At 45.0% G+C, this 22,506-nt stretch overlaps 1 protein-coding gene across 3 annotated transcripts in view; it reads right to left on the bottom strand.

Moving 5' to 3' along the window:
* WT1 (WT1 transcription factor) overlaps positions 1 to 22,506 on the bottom strand; it is a 48,444-nt gene that overhangs the window by 23,628 nt on the left and 2,310 nt on the right. For 2 of the 3 annotated variants that reach the window (XM_082410535.1, XM_082410534.1), the window contains exons 2-5: positions 18,431 to 18,553; positions 17,886 to 17,988; positions 8,055 to 8,132; positions 6,951 to 7,001 (exon numbers count right to left, since the gene is read on the bottom strand). In XM_082410535.1, the coding sequence (XP_082266661.1) occupies positions 6,951 to 7,001; positions 8,055 to 8,132; positions 17,886 to 17,988; positions 18,431 to 18,553 (355 nt within the window). The remainder of the gene's footprint in view (positions 1 to 6,950; positions 7,002 to 8,054; positions 8,133 to 17,885; positions 17,989 to 18,430; positions 18,554 to 22,506) is intronic. The other variant, XM_082410536.1, reaches the window with a different exon arrangement.

Raw genomic sequence — 22,506 nt, forward strand, 5'->3', positions numbered from 1 at the left:
GTTGAAACGGAGGTTTGTACACGTGAAGGCCACGTGCATAATCATCTCTACCAAAGGCACAACCTTTCAGCTGACATTAGTAACACAACAAAGTATTTCAAGGTAAAGAAACAAAAGAAATACCTTGTAATACATTCATAGGAATCACACTCATTCTCAAAGAGATTTATGAAGCCAGAGGCATTACTGTTAAAATTCCCGAAAAGGAGAAATTCAAAATAGGAACATCTGACATACAAGACTTGAAAAAGAGTTGAGAAATGCCATCCATGTTCTTGAAGAAAGGACTAGCAATTTTTCAAAGGTCAAAATTCTCCAAAATTAATTTTTAAACCTGATGCAATTCATTCAAAATTCCAATAAAGAGTTTTATAAAATAAACTTGTTACTTTAGAATGGGTCTTTATTTCTACAGATAATATAGACAGTTGCCGTATACTCGTCACTGTTTCCTCTATTCTTAACATCTCACATTAGTATGGTGTATTTGTCACAATTAATGAACTAATATTGATAAAGACTTTCTTTGAAATTAACAAAATGAATCTAAAGTTCACCTTGAAGAATAAACAAGAGATAATAGCCAGAAATAGTTTGAAAAAAGAAATACAATGCTAGGGAACTTTCCTATCAGGTATTTAAACAGACTATAAAATTATAGCAAAGAAAACAGTCTGATGCTTGACAAAAAGAGCCGGACTGATCAAAAGAAGAGAATAACGAGTCTAGAAATGGATCCAAGGAATTTGATAGGATTCAAGAATTGATAAAGGTAATATACGAAGTTAATGAGAAAAGGATGGATTATTCAAAGCAGTTTGGGGATACTGGCTAGTCATCTAGAAACAAATCAAGGTGGAATCCAATCGCAAAATAAATTCAGAATAAATTAAATGTTTAAGTGTTAAGAAGTCAATCAAAAAATACACCAAAATACAATAAGTAAATTTTTTAAAAATGGGGGGACTTCCCTGGTGGCGCAGTGGTTAAGAATCCGCATGCCAATGCAGGGGACATGGGTTCCATCCCTGGTCCGGGAAGATCCCACATGCCGCGGAGCAACTAAGCCCATGCGCCACAACTACTAAGCCTGCCCTCTAGAGCCTGGGAACCACAACTACTGAGCCTGTGTGCCACAACTACTGAAGCCCGCATGCCTAGAGCCTGTGCTCCGCAACAAGAGAAGCCACCGCAATAAGACCGCGCACCACAACGAAGAATAGCCCTCGCTCGCTGCAACTAGAGAAAGCACGCGCGCACTAACGAAGACCCAACGCAGCCAAAAATAAAATTAAAAAAAAAAAAAATTGGATATTTTTTGGATTGGATTGGAGAAATCTTTTCTATATAAAAGCCAAAACCTTGTAACTATGAAACATAAACTGATAATTTTTACTATGAAAATAAAAATTTCTGACAGAAAAAAAACATTAATAGTTAAAATACAAACCAGATAAAACATTTGCAGTACATATGACAAGCAAAGGGTTAATATCCTTAGAAACAAAGATCTGTTGTAAACCAATTTACTACTAGATGAACTATCCCAGCTCCCAGCTAACCAACCCCAGTTGCCCACGGAGCCTCTTCTCTCTCAAGGACCCTGTTCTAGCAATTCTATCCCCTCCCATCATTAATTATTTTCCCTCTTCTTGAACATTCTCAACAGCAAACATGCAGGTACTTCCATCTAAATATAGATAAATCAAAGCAATAAAAAACCACCTTCTCCCAACCCTCTTTCCCCATTGAGCTAGAACCCCATTTCTTTGCTCCCTTTTGCTGCAAAACTCCATGGAAGTGTGTTGACTTAATACAATGTCTCCAGCTTATCTCCTCGTATGATCTCTTAAACCCATCTCTATTAGGCTTTTTCCCTTTTCCTCTAATCTTTTCAGAGGCAACTACAGTTAATAATTCAGTAAATGTTTCCAGAACTTCTTCTCTGCAGATACAAATATACCCCAATATGTTTAAAAACTAGTTATCTCTGTGTGGTGAGATAACAGATGACTTTTCTTTTTTTCCTTTATAATGTTTTGGTACTGTCTGAATTTCTTCAATATATAATAAGCCTGTGTTACTTTTATAATCAAGGGGAAAAAAGTTGTTTTCATTTTGATAAAGTCACTATCTTAGCCTTAAGAACACTACATCTGTGGCTTTGCTTTTAAAATGAAGAGTTAGAAATAAAACCAGAATAAATGAAATTGTTCACTTTTAAGAGGAAAAAAAACCCTACTAAAATAAGCAGTAACCCCTCATTCCAGAGATGCATTTATTTGGATGACTTTTTATGAGTGCAGCTTCTATATTGACGTCTTTCTAGCTAGAGGTTATGATTTTTTTCCTCGAATAGATGACAGGGAGAAGGATAAATGGTGAGCAGAGGGTCTCAGAAGGGCCGATGATGGGATCATAGACATGAGAGGTCCAAAAGACACCTTGAGGTCATGAAAGAGATCCTCCACTCATCTGATATACCTTCTCGCCCTCCAACACACACACACACACACACACACACACGCACACAAACCCTTTATCAACAGACTGGAGCCCTCATTAACCCCTCCCTGCACCGAGTCCACCATGCTCCTCATTCCCAGCTTGACCCCCTTCATCACCACCTTCCTTTGCTATCTTTCCTGCTTGGCTTCTTTCTTCTCCTGACCTGAACAAACCTGTTATTCATCCTCCCATTTATGAGATAAAACTAATTCCTTGCTTTAAAACAGAACAGTTAGAAACATAGTGTGGAGATGATAAGTCTACAAAGCCCAAAATACTTTTTAAAGTGAAGTATTTTTAAGAGGTTGAGAATATTTTCAAAAACACTCTCATGAAGGTCGAAACACAGAACTCGGCAATGGCCTATAGAAGTGCAGTTGCTGAATTAGATCTAAGCCGAAGCCAATCATTTGTTATAAAAAAGAAAAGGACACAAATGTATACCGATGCATGGCAAAAGGTCTGAAAGTGTATGCAACATAATATTAATAGTAGTTTCATCTGGGCTACTGGGGGGAGTGTTAATTTCCTTTCCTATAAAGTTGTATTTTCTAACTGTTCTATAATTTATACATATTACTTACATAATAAAAAAATTAAATACATGAATTGAATATAAGCCCAAAGAGAAAAGAAGGGGAAAGACAAAAAGCTAGGGAGGGGAAAGTAGCGGCAGGGAAGTGAAGTGAAGGCAAAGAAACTACTGAATTAGTCCACATTGAGAGGTACAGGGGAGACAGCTCTAAATCAGAGTCCCCATCTTTATCCTGCAAACCCGGGAGAGTCCCCTGCTTTGTTCTGGTAAGTATGGCTAACAGACTCTAGCCAAGTCCAGCACAGTTGAAATGCATAAATGTAACCATATAAAAGAAGAAATTAACAGCTTTATCCTGGGAGTGGAAGTGGAGGAGTACCCTCAGGAATGCTGATATTCCCAGAGCTGCTTCTCTCCACCTTTGTGTTTGCATCACAAGCTCCAGGAGCCCCTGAAAAGCAAGCTATCCATTTTCAAGAAGTAAATCTCTTGGACGAATACCTTCTGTTCACTAGCTGGAGAGGAAAGGTGCTGGGCTGTGTATTGGAACTCCAGCTATCTCTTCTGGCACAGGTTCTCAGGGATGAGACCATGTCTAGTGGGGATTTTCTTCAGATTCGACAGCCTTGGCCCTACCAAAACACGCAGCTTTGTTTTCACCATACATCACTCAACCTGAATCTTTCATTTTTCCTTTCAAGCATCCACAGGTCAAATACTGTGTGTTCCCAATGGTCTGAACTTCTTGGACCAGCAAAGGGACATTCATTTTGCTCAGCACTCCTTTCACATTTCTATTGTGTTCGATTTCCCACTCCCCCTACCCAAGTCCCCAGAGAATAACTTCTTCCTTGTTTTAATAACTTGGACGGCACTCAAGGTTGGTGTGTTTCTCCATTTTGCAGGATATTTTCTTCAGAAGAGACAAAACAGAGGCTGACAGAGTAGCCGGGCTTGGGAGCAGCGTTAGGAAATCAGCAGGCGTTAGGAACACACAGAAAATGATTCTAAAGAAATACAAAGCAGACAGCAATGCGAGGCACCATACACAGAATTATTCATAAAGGTGGACTCGTGCTTAGAAAGATTCCCCTGCAATTTTTTCTCCCAATGACCCACTTAGAAAATATAATTTCATTTGTTTGTAAGGAAAAGGGTCAGAGTTAAGAAAGTGGCTTCATAAAGTACCTTCTCTTCGACTTAAATTGAAACACAATATTCTCCCATTTGAGGTCATAAAAGTAGCTCTGATCCCTACGGGCACGCAGAGATTAGAAAATGAGTAAAGGGAGGAGGAGAGAGGAGTAAATCAGTGGTAAGATTCCCTCCTCCCCACCCTGTTTCATGTTTTCATCTCGTCTTGCCCATGTCCTCCCTACAATCCTATCCCCACCCAGTATAATAACACTGCTCCCCAACGCCTAACGAAAGATGTCTCTGTGGACTTGCTTAAGCAAGGAAACATGCTCACTCTTTTTTTAAAAAGTAAAATTCTCAAGGAAAGGCGATGTGAACAAATATTTAGTGGGCGTTAGTGGGAGGCACATGATCTTTTAATAAAAACATTATAATGCCTCTTTTTTATGAGTGATTTAGAAATTATATCCTTTTTCTCCAAAACATGACTCAGACCTCCAGTATTCATGTTACAGATCTACCTTGTCACCATGATTTTTCTTACTACTGATTTCAGATAGTGTCCAGACACTAGTAACAGATAAATGTAAAAACACAGTTATTTCTCTTTGTCTTTCTTCATGGAATATCTTTTCTCAAATGTATTTTCCGTATTAACAGCATTTTCATACCATGGCAAAGGAAAGCAAATTTGGTACAGAGAATAAAGATACCTACCCAGATTACGTACCCCCTGGGAAAAAACCACTTTCTACTGGGGTATCAGCTTCAATTGAATCCAGTTCTCTGCTGTTCATGGGCTTGGAGGAAAGCGCTAAGGAGTTGTTATTTTTAGAGCTAAGAGAGGCAAACTGTGGGTCATGATCTATTAAGGAGTTGTAAAATCAATCTACACATCTCAACCAGCATTTTTTAAAATGATATGGAATAAAGTAGAAAACATCAGTATGCACAGCATGCAGTAAGTATTGTTTTGTGAAAACTTCTACGTGTGTGGGTACTTCTGATCTCAGTGTAAAAGGTATTTCTAACTGTGGTCGCAGTCTAAAAAGTTTAAGAAACTCTAATCTAGGGCCCAGATACTGGAGTCAGACAGAAGTGGGTTCCAACGTGGCTCTGACCCTTACTTGCTAAGTGAACTTAACCTCTCAAGCCTCCTCATGTGAAAGATGGGTGTGAACATAATACCCTAGGATTGTCATGAGATCAAAAGAGGAGAGGTATATAAAGCTCTTCACACCCTGCCCAATAATGTTAACAACCATCTTCAGGTAAATGTTCAGCTCACACTCAGAAGCAAACATTTAGTTGACTTACAACATGTGCTAAAGGGATAAAAACACAGTGTGAGAGAAGATATTAGGAAATTAGACAGTTGTAATGTTTTGCTCTCCAAAGAGTTACTCTTCTATAAGACTATCTACTGGAGGAGTCCTTGAGGCTTTTTATACAACTCTCTGAATAAAGTATTCAAGAAATACATTTTAATTTCAGGAATCCTTTTCCAAAACGTAAGCACCAGATCAAGGAAAACACTTCTAGTTTTTGTTTCTTTCACAGGATTGAACAAAACAAATTATATGCATTTTGTGCTTCATCTTTGTAATATAGCTTCTGACTCCCTAGCAAGTGACTAATATCATGTGTCTAAAGATCTTAAAAGGTACCAAAATTATCTCACCTATGGAAAGACCCAGATTCAAATACATGCCAAGATTCTTTATATGTAATTTTTGCAATTAAGCAAATAAACTAACCCTGTACTCCAGCATGAAGAAATTTTAAAAACTGAAAACATACTACTCACTTCACAATCACGTTCTATCTATTCTTGGCAGGTAGTTTGGTGAGAGTTACTGAACTCTGATTACAGTAGAGAGAAGAAAAGCAAGGGATCCAGAAAGAAAGGCTGGGACCACGAAACACAGGACAAGTTTTGAGTAGGTGGAAAGATACAGTGCTAAAACTGTCAGCAGCCCCTTGGATGGAAGTGGGGAGAGAAAAAAATCCAAGTCAATAGCAGGCTTTTTTACTTTTGGGTCTAGAGAGACGAAGTGGAGATTTGGTTAAAATAGAAAAATTGGGGGCTGGGGGCGGAAAGAAGGATCTAATAGTGAGTCTTAGAAGATGAAAAACAACTTCACTAATCACTGAAGGATGATCCAACAAACAGGACTGAACCAACAAAAGAAAGATGAGAAGAGGGAGGCTGGTTTTGGTGTTTAAGCAGAGAAAACAAAATCAAAAGAAACAGTTACAGAAATGTCCAAGGGTGCAGGCTATAATAAGGCTGGGGAAAACACAGATGTTTAGGAATTTTCAAAAGTCTTTGCAGAAAGTCTGGCCATAGACTTGGGGTAAAAATTAAGTTCTCCCTGAGAGATTTAAAGGTAAATAGAGAAAAGGCAAGTTAAGTATGGCTGAAAGATTTGACCGATCTAACAGGAATATGTGTAATGCCACAAATTTCATATTTTTTGAAACGTTCACCAGGAAATGAGCAGGGTTGCTACAGCATCATTTTTTTAATTGTTTTCCAGGAGTGTGTTGATGAGAAATGTCACCACCTCCATTTTTACCCACAGTATATCTACAATAAATAAGAGGAGGCAGAGAGAGACAGAGGGAAAAAATGAATAGATTCTTCCCATCCCTGTGCACCAACTGCTACCCTGATTACCCATCATCAGTCCTAACTCCTGCATCACCCCAGGTGCCAGTCAACAAGGCCTATGTCATTTGCTTTGCCATCATCGCATTGTCCACTCACTTGCTCTGCCCTTCTGTCCATTTCACTGAGCTGGAGCTCCCAGCAGCAACTCTAGAAGAGAAGAAGAGGTGGGGGATGGGGACTGGAGCATGCGTGGCTCTAGCAAGCCCCCCAGATCCCACAGTCCAATGAGAAGCCACTAAATACACAGAGATGTAAAGCCAGCTGTCTAGTCAAGAGCGCTGAACTGAGTCCTCGATCCCACTGGGGCTGATGGGGTGGGGGTGTGGAAGGCAGCACAGGGAGGCTGGAAAGAGCCTTTGCTTTGGAATCAGATCTGGACGTGGAATCCCAGCTCTACCACATAGTATGATGTGAATTTGGGAAGTTAACTTAATTCTCGGAGCTTGACTGACTTATTTGGAAAACAGGATAACAGTACCTAGGCGTCATAATGCCACCAGGAAGATTAGATGAGGTGACCTAGACGAGAACCTGATACACCACAGGTGCTTCATGACTGTCACATCCTACTGCCCACCAACTCAGATTCGAAACCAAAAGTGAGTTCTTTTACTGTTTAAAGCAAGTCCCACCTGCTTTATTTTTTCCACTTCCAGGTGCAAAGCATTGTCCCTACCTATGTTTGATGGCTATGTTCTCCCTATTCTGGTTGTGTATCAAGTGTGATAAAAGTCTGTTCAGGCAACCAGGTGTGAACACGTCTGACTTTGGATGGTCCAAATCATCTTCACTCAAATAGGAGTTTGGATCCTGGACTTTGTAAACTCAAAGCATTTCTTGATAAGATAATGTAATGATTAACCTCTGTGATATCACTAGCAAAACACAAACATTAAACAAGTTTGAATGGACACAAGTTTGAAGAACTCTAAAACATTCAATAAGGAAAGGCCATATTTAATTTTCCCAGTATTCTCAACCCCCTTGTTCTAGACGAGAACATCCCCTATTTATATTCCTAAAAATTTAATACTGAACAACACTGACCAACTGGGAGAGGGAGGAAAGCATCTTAATTCTACAGAGAGCCATGCCTATTCTTCTAAAACTGTACTCTCTTCATACGGTATAAGGACCTTTAAAATGGTTCAAACAAGTGTAAGTTACTGTTTAAGGGAAATGGAGTAGAGAAGACCTTACCCCTTTAATGTGGCTCCTAAGTTCATCTGATTCCAGGTCATGCATTCAAGTTGGGAGGTCATTTGGTATAAATTGTCACTGTTAGAAAAACATCCAGAGTTAGAAATGCATAATACAAAAGACATATATATATATATGCAACTGTTTCTCCAAAAAGCAATAGACTTTTAACTTTTCTTTACAATGAAAGCCTCCACATTTTCCAGAATGACAGAATACACGAGTCTGAAATGATTTTCATTTCATCCCACTGATCTCTGCACGTCATTCACTTCACACACAGCAGAAAGGATGTGAGAATAATTTGGAAGCCTTTAAAAAACCTTAGTAGAGCAAACACTGAAGTTTCTAAAGAGGTACTAAACTTCTGAAGGGAAGAGGCTAAAGGGAGTGAAACTTTGAAAGGCAACACAGGCTGGATAGCTCAACATTAAAGTTAAAAGCCTGGAGCTGAAAGTAAAAAGACAGCAGATTAATTATTCGTGAAAAGGCCATTAAGTTGTTTTAATCAAAAGGATAAGTATCATGTGGATTATGAGGGCCTGAAAAGTCAAAGAGTGATGGGTGATGGATGGTCTAATACTCAAGGATGTGACAAGCAAAAGAAAGAGGATGATAAACTCTAGATACAACTGAAGGAATCATTCTCTATAAATTTTATAGTCACGGAGTTTTTTTTTTAAAGCCCCCAACTCAGTTCTATATTATATGAGGGAAAACAATGGCTGATCATTTACATTAAGACCCCAAAGGAAAAATATCCCACCATATAAACCAACCAAAAGTTTTTCTCTCCCTTTTTTTTTGCACATACAACTCTTAGAAACATCATTATTAAATATGTTTTAAAACACATCTCTAAATGCATTATAGAAGAGCTATCACATCTATTTCCTGGAATAACACTCTTGTCAAAGTATCCTGCATGCACGACTCATGAACATCTTTATTATATGCTTTTATGTTTATTAATTTATTAATTTTATATTTATCTCCTTCCTAAAAAACTAGCACATAACTCAATTACCAGAAATCCCCTAAGTAACCAAGCTCAACTAGGAATAAATGTAGTTCTGAACTGAAATGGTTAATTATGAAATTTGAGACCCAAGAGATTAATGGTTTGTCTGGGAACGCTTGTTCTAAACACATTACAGAAGAACATTTCCACTCCACCGTCACGGCAGAAGGGAAAGAAGGTAAGAAGCTTTCAGTATATAATGTATGATACCAGATTGCAAATTCTGGACAATATCCACCTTGTCACGGCATTCCTTTGGACTGCTTCATCCATCGGGCAGAGGTAACACCAAAGTTTAATTAAGAGAAGGTTCTGTAAGGCCAGCCAAACTGAGGACTTGTGGAGGGGTGAGGGAAATTACAGTATTTATCCCTTGGAATAAATGAACACCATGCTCTCTCTCAGCATAGCTTGATAAATCATGGCGGAGTCCATCTGCCTCTCATATAATCACTGAAAATTATTTGGAACTTCTTAGTGGTGGGTACACAGGATAAGGAGGAAATCAGATTGCAGGAGGGAATTTTACGTATGAAATGTGAAGTGACTTCAAACTCAAAGTACGTGTAGTTTCATTAGTCAGTGCATATCTGGACCCCATCATTCATCCCCGTGTCTGACTGGCTATTATGCTACTACAATATCCTACATATCAATGAAAAAAAAAAAGATTAGTCTCTCCTGCAGCTTCCTTGTTCACAGCAGCGGCCGGTGCTGGTCTGTGCCACTACGTTTCGCAATTCCACGAATTCTTGCTGTAAGGCCAGTGTAATTAATTCCTGAAGGACCCCAATTTTTATTAGAAGTGCCAGCCTGCTGCATTTAACATGGGAGAGTTTCTTGAACTTTCTTTGGGCTGACAGTTCATTAATAAGCGGCCTCCTCCACAATCTCTACTGGTTTTTGTTCTCCTGCGCCTTTTCATCAGGCAATCCATTTATTAATCTTGCCATTAATCTCAGCCAACAGGCATTGTATTCCCCAGGCAGCTCTCTATTTTTGTCACTGATTTTAAAAAATTGTTCACCAACTAAAATCACTCAGCCCCAGTTGACAATTTTCCTAGGTCCTATTGGGATGTGGGATCTTTCTGAAATTATTTCCTCCTTGCATAAGACTAAGAACACTAATTTTCAAGAGGTCTGAGAAGCAAGATGAGTGACAGAAGTTTACACACATGGGTCAATGAGTCCCAAATATCTAACTTTATGATTTAGGGATTTTCTCACAGACTTAAAGAATAGTCCAGCAGATTCCTAAAGAGAAAATAATTTTAAGGACATTTTCTTGGCCCCCAGAAAGCAAACCTTCTAAAATACAGAACCTATGTCTTATATATGTATCTTCCTAGTGGGTGCTTGATAAATACTCTCTACCACACTGCCCAATATGGAAGCCACTAGTCAGACATGGCTATTGAGCACTTGAAATATGGAGAGTACCACAGGTTGAAATAAGATTTGGGCTTTTGAGGTTAAATAGAATATTTTAAAAATTAATTTCCTGTTTCTTATTTTTTTTAATGTGGTTACTAGAAAATTTCAAATTACATAGATGACTTGCATTATATTTCTATTGGACAGTGCTACTCGGTAAATTTTAAGACCTTGAGCATATCAGTTCAGCTCTCTGCACCTCAGTTTTCTCATCTGTTAAATGGGAATATTAATCTCAATCAGTCTAACTTTACTGGGATGTTGTGAAGCTCTAATACTGGCTCTTTCAAGACTATACAGATAATATATTTTAACTTTTTCTAATCCATCAAATTTTGTATAGTACATTCACACATCACCAATACTCCTCACAACAACTCTGTGAGGCAGGTGTAATTATGATTCCCATTTATCAGAGGAGGATGGGGGCTCAGGGAAGTGTCTAGTGCTGACTTGCCTGATGCCCCCACCTCGACCCTGCCAGGCGCCTTTAAAGGCTTCCTGGCATTATTTGACCTCTGAGTCTTGTCCTCTCACTACCATTTAAATGATAGTAAAAATAATATAGTAATACAAACAGGAGTCTGGAGGTGAAAGAGAACATACCCAAGGGAGCATCATGACCTACTCTGTCTCCAAGATGTGGTGTCCAACCACATCCTCTTCACCTGATTAAGAATAGTGTGCCAAGATCCCAGTAGGACCCTCACTTCGATTTCAGTGGTCCTGATAGCTCAGCTTGCAAATCCTCATAAGGGAAGAGAAGGTGGAAAGGGCCAATGGGGAAGGACTTTCAGAAAATCCCCAAGCAAAAACCAAAAAAGAAAAACAAACAAACAACAACAAGCAGCAAATAGGTTTCCTGAGGCTGGCCATAGGATCAGAGCACAATTTTAACCACATCCTGCCTTCTGTTGGCTGCGGCTCCTCAGCAGCTCAGTCAGTCGGCTTGGCTGGCACCACCTTTCAGCTGGATGACAATGACAGTATTGACCATAGCTGCTGCTGGGAGAGGATAAAATGTGAATTTGAACTAAAAATACTGGTCCCAAGCATGCTCAAGCTCTGATCTCTTTGGGTAGTTGGTCAACACCCAGCTCTCATCATGAAAACCCACGAAAAGAGGCAGCACCAGTAAAGGAAAATATGACCCCTGGAAAATAAAGCATCTAATTACTAAATAACCACTGTAGGTGTTGACCACCTCATTCCCAGAGATCAGATAAGCAGGTGGTTTGGCTCACAGTGACCACAGTGGTCATGTAGGCATTTCAGCTCCCCATCTAACTCTGTCTGTTTGGAAGTGAACTCTGAAATTGCTGGCTGCCAAAATATATTCCAAAAGTCATGGTGTCTTTTATATTTTTAAGTTGATCTTTAAACAGAAAAAGTCACTGGTTTCCTATGTAAGAAATGTTTGAAGCTGGAAGCAAGGGAGAGAGGAAAGAAACTTCTACAACTGGGATTAATGCAAGTTGGAGTAAAATAAAAGGAAGTCAGTCCTAGCAAAAAGGGGAACTTAAAAGGAAATCAGTAGTAGATCATATAGAGTTTGCTTTGGCCTGGACTGCAGTATTACTGAGTTCTTGACCTCTGCACAAAAAGAAAGGAAGAGAAAAGCTCTCGGCTATTATCTGGACCAGAACTCCCCCACTCTTCAAATGCATGTGTAATTCAAGTATATTTTCATCTTTAAGTGTGTTTAAGTATATTCGGCAGAACAAAGTAGAAAAGTCCTTATTACCACTGGAATGGAACTGTCGAACCTGATTAAGACTGGAGTTACCTCTGCCAGATGGTTGCTGGCTGGCAAACCAGTATCTTGGTAGAAGAAAAGTATTTCCCGAGATCAAGGAAAAGAAATTCCCAATAAGAAAAAGGCACATGTAACTGGCATCTGTGAACAGAATTCATGATGTTTCCAGAGTTTGCTGTAATAGCTCTGCCCCACGCCTCTACCTGATGACCAACGCTCATGCACAGAGGCTGCAGCCAAACTTCCACGCAGACTTTTTCCTGCGTTCTTCCCTCCAAGGCGCCACGGAGGCTGCCTGTTCAGAAATTTCTGCTCAGCAGGCCATGGTGAATAATCATTTTACAGTCAATCTCTTGGTATTGTAATTTCTCTCTAGCTCACCAGTTAACCAAAGAAAAACCCACTAGGGATTCAACTTCTATTAATAAACACTTGGTCAGCACAAATGTTGCAGGAATAATTGAAACTAGATTTTTCCCACTCCCTGGAGACAAGTCCAATTCAAGCCTTTCTTTGGCTTTGATAACACTGCCCACCACCCTGGAAACCATTTCAGACTTTCTGCCTTCATGCCTACCTATATGGGAAACAAATATCAGTATTGTCTTAAACGAAACTTGTACACCATGTAAAGTGTTTGTAGACGACACGTAAGAAGAGGCATTATTAATTATGATTTTATTTCTTCGGTGACAGATGTCCTCTGATTTAATTCTACATTGAAGGCTAACCTAAATGGTAGATCATGTACTTCCCACTGACCGGATTCCCCAGAAGCTCTATGGCTGCTAAGGAAGCTTCTCTCACATGACAGACAGTCTACCAGTAACAGGCTCCACTGTCAACTTCATCATTGGATTGAATTGTCAACATTCAATTAAAAATATTCAAATTAGCAATTACTGCTTCTGAATTGGAATAGTTTTACCTGCTAGGGGGCCAAAGGAAACATGCATTCTCATTTAAATTGGTAGCACAGTTGCTAAAAATGAATATGTAAACCTAATAAGAGTGCAAAAAGAAAAGGAAACTAGAATGTCTAAAAAAAAAGTGTGCGTGGGAATATTTTTCAAACACAGGGCACAGAACTCCTTTTCAAGGTAGCTGTGAGAATCAACCTGTGAAATGGGCATGGTCAGGGATTGTGGGCTCCAAGGAGCTCAGCAAGCTGAGGGAGAGAGGGGGACTTGTGGAAGAGGATTCAAGGGAAGTGAGCAGGGAAGGCCCAGCTAGCTGCCTGTTCTAGGTCAAAATCAGGGGAAAACTGTGCTTGGTGTGGTTGGACTTCACTACTTTTTCCCCTCAGGGTAGCACGGGGTCCCCCCTGCCCTGGGAACCTACCTCTGAGCAAGCACAGACCAGCTGTTGCTCCCCCTGGGTCTGGATGGAAGGGAGAAAGGTCTCTGCCATTTCTGCCTGTTTCTTTAGGAGCCTGGACTGAACTTCAGTAGTTCACGCCCAGTGAGCGGTAAAGGGAAAGCTGGAGGAGTCTGGAGCTTGAAAGACAGCTGCTTTGTGAGTTAAGACTTCAGGAGACAGCTCACGTTGGCTCCTACAATACTCACCAATGAAAATACTGCCTCTGATCCACTGAGCGATTTCAATTGAAAACTATGGGTAAAACTAATGGATAACGGGGTTTCTTTCACAAATGTGAGGAATAAAGACCTTCCTCTAGCAAGACCTAAGGCAGATGCCACGTTTGGAAAGAAATGGCACTTAACCATCAGGAGAGGCAGCAGGGTGCAGAGGGTGGGAAGATGGATTCTGGAGCCTCACACTTGCTCTGTCCCTTACTGTGTCACACTGGGCAAATTCCCCTCCAAGGGCTTCAGTTTCCTCCTCTGTAAAATGGGGGTGATAACCTATTGCCTACCTCAAAGAGTTTCAGATTAAATGTAAATAAGTCAATACTTGTGAAGTGCTCAGAATGGTTTCTGTAAGTAGTAAGTTTATATAAGCATTTGCTCTTATTATTTATTAGCAAAGGTGCTGGCACAGACTGTATAAGGGGAATATTCCAGGTGGAGGACACCAAGTGGCTTGGAATCCCTCAGCGATTCAGAGCACACATGAGCTTTGAAGGCAGAGAGACTAAATCAAATCCTGGTTCTGATTCTCACTCGCTGTGCAACTTGAGCAAGTTACCTGGAGTCTCTGAACCTAACTCCTCTGCAGTAGAGTGCGGATTACCGTACCAACCTCGTAGGTAATCAGAAGAACTAAATGAGTAAACTGCGTGCAGCATGCAGTGCAGTGCCCAGCAGCACAAAATATGCAGTAAAGCCTAGTGATTACGTAATGAGGGCTATGATCGCTGGGCTCCAGAAGGGCTGAAATCTGTTCCAGAATCCTTAGTGACCTTTAGACAAGATTCTACCCACTCTCAATACGGTGGGGAGAGAGTATGGAGAAAACTGTCTCCTAACACTTCGCATAAGTTGATTGGGGTGTCACTTTCTATTCACTACTGATCACATCTGTGTATAGCTGTAACTCCTCAGATCTGTAACCTGAAAGAGAGGAGAGAATCACTTCACAGTTCTCTCAGAATAGGGAGAGAATTTTGAGAATTTCCTCAAAGCAAATTCACATTGTGCAGTGCTTATTTAATGTCAGTGTATGTACCATTACCTTTAGGTCATGTGGGAAGGGAGACTAAATCCAAGAATGGGGAGACAGAAGCTTTGGAAGGGCAGGGCAAAGAAGCTGGGCAGGCTGCCTTAGGGGGTCAAGTGCAACAAGTCAAACAAAATACAAGCAAGCCTTTCCCAGGAGGTCCCAATTTTAGACAGAAAAGGGAACAAAGCCAGGGATCAGAAGAACCACTGAATATCTAAAATCTAAAACTTTAGCCATTAAGTGATTAAAGTTTAGTCGTACTTCCTATGCTTTTTCAAACACTGTGTTCACAAAAGCATTTAAATATCCTTCAAACATTTTTAGGAGTAGGAAAGAAGGAAATGACATAACCGTAATGGTAGTAACATTGATGCACAGATCCAATTTTAAAACATCCCTACAAATGTCCATCCATCATTACTGCAGGGGAAGTACCTGATCTTTGAAAAGTGATTAGAAATGCTGTCAATTTAGAGTGGATGGAGCTTCAAAGACTCAGTCAGCACAAACTTCAAGGAAGCAAACTTTTCCTACGGGGTCACGAATTCTTTTTCAGGAGATATTACTTAGAGATTTTTCTGTAACAAGAGAAAATGGTATTTTTATGACATTCATATAAAAATGAGCAAAGAAGTTCCAATTATGTAGAAAGAAGAAAGGGATAAGCAAATATCTCTGAAAGATGAACCTGACAAAACTGCTTTATACAGTGGCCAGTTAGAAGATGGATTAGAAAATGTGAAATTTTTTATGTATAAGATGCAATCCAAGTGACTTTTCCTGCTTCCATAGCAACCATTAATTCAGTCCTAAGTCAAAATCCACCACAGGGACTCAGTTTGGAGAACTGCTGTTAAGACAGAAGTTGTGATCACTTTATCCCCTACTCATTTCTAGGCTGTTCAGTCCCTTCGTAGGGACCCACAAGGTGGATCTAGACTTGAAGAGGGGAGAGTAAGAAATGTGTGTAACTGTGTCACTACTGAACCAGACTCCAAAGCCTCCCACTCCCCAACCTCCAAGGAGGTATCCGAACCCATCTAAATAGCACCCATTCCAGCATCAAGGTCTTCCTCTCTGCTTGGGGTGAGGCATCAACCAGGAGCCAAGGAAGAATGACTGGGTCAAAGTCATCCCACTGGGAGCCATTCCAACTGTACCCCCAGTGGCTAGAATAAGAGCAATGCTGCTCTGGCAATGGGCAGGAGCAGCTCCTTAAAAAGGATGGCAATGACCCCACCATCTCAGTTTTGCTTGGAGAGGGGGTTCACAACAGAGATTTCAGATCCTGTACCCATTCCAGTGAGTTGACCCACCAAGGGAAGGTGCAAAGATGGTTGCTCGGGACAGATCACTGGGTCTGAGGTGCCAAAGAACAGAACTGGGTTCTAACTAGAGAGGGAGAAAAGGAGGGTGAGAAGCTGTGACCATTCAATACCTCTATCTGGGCAAAATGCATGCCTTTCCCCCCCCCCCTCTAAAATTATTTTTTTTAAAAATGGCGGGGGGAGCAGGGAGGAAAAAAAGTTATCCTGAATACAAGATCAGATTAGATATGCCGGATTTCCCGATCAAAAAGAAAGGTTTCCAAAATCTGTGTACCGTAGGCGTACAGAAGTAGACGGGCTCGACCCTGTCCCTCCCCGGGATGGGAGAATCAGACCAGTCCTAGGCTCGGTTTCATAAACACGTCGGAACATTGGCACGAGCCGCCTGCGGGCTCAAGAGCGAACACTCCTTCCCCTCCTCCACCTGTGGGACTGGAGGTCCCCCAGGCGCGGCCATTCCTTCCACCAATCTCCCAGGGCAGGCGCTTTTCCTTCCTTTATTACCTCACTACCTCCTTCCCTTGACGTCAGCCCCGGGTCTTCCAACAGAGGGGAGGGAGGATGGAGATGAGTCTGGGGCAGTCGGTATCAGGATCCCCGCAGCACCGGGTGGGGGGTAGGGATGGAATATGAGGTAATGCGCGCCCAATCCCCGGCATCCAAGGCCGCGATCTGCCACTTCCCTCCCTCCGCCCCACCTTCCCGCCCAGCTCCGGCCGGTATAGTTACTAGGCAACCCTATCGGTGACGCGGGATGCCGGCCAAGTTCACCCAAAGTTGAAGAGTAAATTTGGGGGAGAGAAGGTGGAGGGTGGAGCAAGAGCCTAGAGAAGGCACGAGGAGCTGGAAAAGAGTCTGCAAGGAAAAGAAGCTGGTCTTCGGCCTCAAGGGAACAGGAAGAAGGGCGGGCGCGGGCTGGAGCGGTCTCCCAGCAGGTACCGCTGCCGCCCGACCACAGTCCCGCACACAGTCCGGGGTAGCTGGGCGCTGGGGACGACGCCCACAGAGTGGTGCCGCAGCCCGAGACTCTGAGGGACAGGAGTGGGGAGAAGGTTGTGGCCCGAGTGTACGCGCCCTCGAATTCGTCCCAGAGAAGGCTGGCGGGTGTGGCCAGTGCGCGAGGAGGGGCTTGAGGAGTGAGAAGAACCGAGTGGGAGTGGACCCCGTGTTTAATCTTTGATCCCGAGGAAGCTGAAGTTCTCCCAGCAAAGAGCCCTTTTAAAAAAAACTCCTCAAAGCGCCGCTCTTCCTTCTTCATCTCCAAACAGTAATCGCCCTCATTTATATTCAAAGTAAGAACACTGGGGGGACTTCCCTGGCGGTCCAGTGATTAAGACTCCGCGCTGCCACTGCAGGGGGCGCGGGTTCGAGCCCTAGTCGCGGAGCTAAGATCGCGCATACCGCGCGGCGCGGCCAAAACCAAAAACCAACGTACACACACAAAGTAAGAACACCGGGAGACAGGGAAAGCTACTTCTTTCAAATGGGAGCCAGGAGAGAGGCTTTCATTTGCTTTATGGAGACGAGTGGGCTAAAGGCGTACTTTGCCTCCAGGACCCTGCACGGCCGCATCCGGGCTGCCCCGCGTCGGACGTTCCCGTGCTCGCTGGCTCGAGCGCCCCCTCCGAGGTCGCGTGGACCCAGATGTGGTGCCGAGCGCCTTCCTACCTGCTGTAGGGCGTCCTCAGCAGCAGGGCCTGGCTGCCTGTGCAGCTGTCGGTGGGCGTGTGGCAGCCGTAGACTGGGGGCGGCACGGAGTACTGCTGTTCACCTGCGGAGAGCCAGGAGAGCGGGGTGAGAGCACACCAAGGGCTGGGGGTGCGAGGCTGCGGGCAAGGGCTGGGGCAGAGCGTCCTGAGCTGGGCTCCCAGGCTGCGCTGGGGGCACTGGGGCCTGGATGCCGGGGCCGCGCAGAGAGACGGCCTACAGGTCACAGCGAGCTAAGCCTCTCACTTCACATTCCCTTAGCAGTCACGGCACAGAGCACCGAAAAGGCCCTCTGGACATTCGCAGTCTCGGCTGAGCGGAGTTAACATACTTGGGGTGGGGGGAAACAATCTTTTCTTTTGAGTGAGATTAGGCTAATTATTTCTAAAATTCTTTTAGCTATCCTCTCCTCCCTTCCCCAATTTGCTGTGTGCTGGAAATTCCTGGGGAGGGAGGGGTAGCATGGAAGAAGGGGAGAAAGACCCCACCTCATTCCCTCCGCTTACCCAGCGAGCCCTGCTGGCCCATGGGGTCCTCGTGCTTGAAGGAGTGATTGGGGAACTGAGCCGCGTGGTGTGAGGGCGTGTGACCGTAGCTGGGCGTCCCGTCGAAGGTGACCGTGCTGTATCCTGCGGGCGCGGCCGAGAGAGAAACAGCGTCGGCGGAGAGTCAGGGACCGTGTGTCTGAACCAGCACCCGGGCGAGGAGCGCCCAGCCCCGCATTCGGATCCCGCTCCCTCAGCCCCCAGGGCTTGCGGCGGGAAGCCGGGCCCAATGTGACCTCGCGACAGGCTCCCCGTCCTTTCCCGAGTAAAGCCCAGGCCTCCCCACCATTTCCCAATTTATTTACGCCCTTGTCTTTCACGGCGTCCGCCGCTTCTGCACACCTCGCAAGTATGAAAGTCGCCAACCGCTCGGCGGAGAAAGTTGTTCTCCCCCCAAAACAGGGCAGCGCGGGCGACCTAAATGAATCTGCTCGCCTGACCCGGCGCTGACTCGCAGCCGTAAATCAGAGGCCCGCGCACCAACTTTCATTAATTACTCGGGGCCAGTTAAACGGCATGGGCTTTAAATGGGGAGAGTAATTACAGAGTAATGTTATCTGTCTGAGGCTGCGCGACCCTACACCATTGACACCCAAGGCCCTCGGGAAAGCTGGTGAGGGGGAAAAAGAAGGGGCCTTTCAAGTTGGGCCCATGGGCCTCGACCCTGCGCCCTCCTCCTTCCTACCTCGGACCCACCTCGCGCCCAGCGGGTCGGACTGTGACCACCAATGCCGGGGCGGACTTCCTCGCGCACCAGTCCGGGAAGCCTGTTTGTTTCAGAGTGTGCCTGAGACTGTACCTCCCTTTCCCTCCATGGTATGCACTGGTCCTCTGCCTCAGTTTCCCTGCCGAGAAACCGAAGGCAATACCGCCCGTATTCTTCCCCAGCTCTCCGAAAGTGAGGGAAGAAAAAAAAAAAAACGTGTTGGTTGAAAAACGTAGTCTCCTTCTGTGACTATTGTCACTAAATTACTTTAAACATTTACCGCACTAGCTTCTGCAAAACTGTAGCTGCCTCTGGGGAAAAAGCATCCTCCAGCTAAGATAAAGATCAGTTCTGAGCCCTGAACCCAATGGTGGGGGTCCCTTCCGATGCGCAGGCTCCGTAGTCTCTGGCCTGAGGTCCTGACCAAGTGACGTATCAGATTGGTCCAGACGCTCACATCGGCTCCCTGCAGGGCCACTGGGCCGGACCCAGTCCCCCCACCCTCGGCCCCGCCTCTGGGCACTGAGCTGAGTCTCCAAACCCCGCTCAATTCTTGGGAGTGGGATGAGTCAAATGAACCCCATTCCCCCACTCTTGCCCCAGACATGGTCAAGGCTCTACAAGTGTCCAGTGAAGACTTAGACTGAACAGTGAAAGGTGGCCATTACCCACATCTTTCAAATACACATCCCCAGAACAAAAACAAAAACCGACCTTCTACAGTCCACTTTGGGGAATGTGGTGTGTCAGTGTGGGAGGGAGGGTTTGAACAGGTCTTCATTACCGGATTGTACAGGGCAGTCCAAGTCTCACGCACCAATTGGCGCCACAGGTTGACAACTTAAGAAGCCACCAGCTTTTATAATTTACATGACCCCAGAGGCCTCCATTTCTGGCCTGCTAAGTGGGTAAAGATAACCCCCGCCCCGTTAGCTGTCAGGAGTGGGTGAGCACGCTTGGGCTTCCAGGCACTTCATTTTGGGAGCGGAGGCCAGACTGTGTTTAAGGCCTACCAGTCCGCTGACAAACGAAATTTGGCTCCAAGCACCCAGTTTTGCAGAGGGAAGGCCGAATTTTCAAAGACCATTTTTTAAATAAAGAGGAGAAACAGAAGCAATAAAGAAGTTGTCTCTAGACGAACCCTTCTCCATTCCTGAGCCGATGAGAAGGCAGTGGCCCGGGCACCGTGCTGTCCTCGGAGGCGGGCTCCGCAACCTTCGGTGCACGGCTAGGGCCACGGGTTGCGGGCTGCAGCTCCTGCGCCGGCCGCGTCGCCTCCGCGCCCCGCGAGGCTCCCAAGGACCCGTCCCAGACCGGACACCGGACCGCTGGGCAGAGGCTGGCCTCCAACCCCCTCTCGCAATCCCCTCCCCGGAGAGGGGATGGGCATCGGTGAAAGGGCCCTCAGAGAGGAGGGAGGGCTCTTTAAATTAGAAACTTATCGGATGCGGAACTGATCAGAGCGTGCTGTCCCGGGGCCTAGCGCTGAGCCAGGCGCGGAGAGCGCTGGGGCGGAGGCCGGGGGGAGGGACAGCTGCCGGCAGAAAGGGGCAGCATGTTCAAAGGCTCCTTGTACAGGCCTTAGAGGGAGAGGCTCGAGGGGCCAAGGTAGCGCCTTTCCCACGATTAGTCTCGGCCGGGGAAGGGAGCGCAACCTTGACCGCGGGGAGAGGCGAGACACGCTGTGCGCCTCTCTCCCCCGCCTGCCGCAGCGGAGGAGCCCGGGAACGGCTTGGCCGAGCCAGGCCCCGCGGGAGCTGAGGGATGGAGTGGACAACAGGCTCAGTCAGGAAGGTGGTCCCAAGGCTGAAAATCATGACTCCGCAGCTTCGGCAGCATACGGGGAAATTTGTCCCGCAACGAAATACCCTCTCCAATGCGACCCGAGGGGGGCGCCCTTGGCCCTAGGGCTGAGCTGGTGTCCCCACGTGACACTAGGGTGGCCCGGTGATAACAAGGCCTCCTGTAGGTAAAGGGTTCTGCGCGCCAGCGGGGCTGGGGGAATCGCGCACACTGTCAAGCAGTCTTTGTCTTCCCTTCCCAAACCCCGCACTTAGTCTAGGGCTATCGAAGTCCTCGCCCTTCTTCTGCCCCGGCAAATTCCCCACCTCTCACACAGACTACAGTGGGTTGGGTGCCCATCCAGCAGGGAAGAGAAAATCCATCTCAACAGCGGGGCCAAGATCCCTGGGAAAGGAGGTAGAAATAACCTAGAATGGTCTGGGTTTGAGTCCAAGTTCTGCCACAGAGAGATCTCCTGCACACATTATCTCTTAGAGCCTAGATTTCCTCATCCAAAAATAAGGGGCTCCTCCAGTGTCAGGCTGTGAGCTTCCTGCAAAGGTTGAGGCACTTTAATTGTCTTAACATTCAATCCCCAGTGCCTGGCACAGAGTAGGTGCTCAATAAATGTTTCCTGAATTAATATTTAGAAGCAAGATTAGAATACCAGCTATAATATTTAAGCAACTGGAAAAAAACGAGGTGTGATACCTTGGGGTGGGGGGAGGTACAAGAGTGCCAGCAATTGTCCCCACCCCTGGGCCATTGCTAGGTTGCCCTGCCTGGGGACAGGGATCCAGAAGCTTCATTCCTCTCCGCCTCGGCCTGCTGATGGCCATTCCCACACTTTGGGGAAGGAATTGATGCCCTTGCTTTCCCCTGGTTAAGCCTCCTGCCAAGACTCTACATTGCTGGGAGAGCTGCAGGAAGCCCAGAAATCGAGAGAATAAATCTGAAATCTCAGGGCCCCAGGGCCCACTCTGGTTGCCAATGCCAGCCAGGGCTGAGGCACAAGTGGCTTCTGACATCCGACCCCAGCTCCCAGCTGCTGACTGAGTCCCAAGGACTGGTCAAGTGTGATCCCTTTACGTTTTGATTACAAGAGAAAACCTAAGCCCGAAGAAGACAGGAACCAGCTTACAGGCTGTGGCCTGGATCTGGGGCCGCCTCTCTACTGGGCTATTTCCCAGGATGGGGAGGGGGGATTCCTTTACCTGCTAGTTGGTCTCCAGCTCCCAAGCCCTTTTTCTCTTTAACATCCTGGGCCTATCCTCTAGAAAGGAATTGGGATTTTTCCTTTAAGCATAGTGCCCACTGGCTAGGAAGCCCACAGTCTCACTCCTGAGGCTGAGTTGATGAAATTCTGGGCACCAGACCACCCTGTAGAAGGATGGACCCAGGGATCCAACCAAAGCCGCAGAGTCCAGGTTCCAAAACCCCGACAGAACCTAGATGGTTTCAAATAAATGATAATGGTAGTATTTTGCACAGGGGGTACTTAGATCAAATAGCTTCTCAGGTGTCTTCAAATAGCACGCATCCACACAGA

This window comes from Balaenoptera physalus (genome assembly GCF_965194825.1).
Source record: "Balaenoptera physalus genome assembly, chromosome: 10".
Lineage (NCBI taxonomy): Eukaryota > Metazoa > Chordata > Mammalia > Artiodactyla > Balaenopteridae > Balaenoptera > Balaenoptera physalus.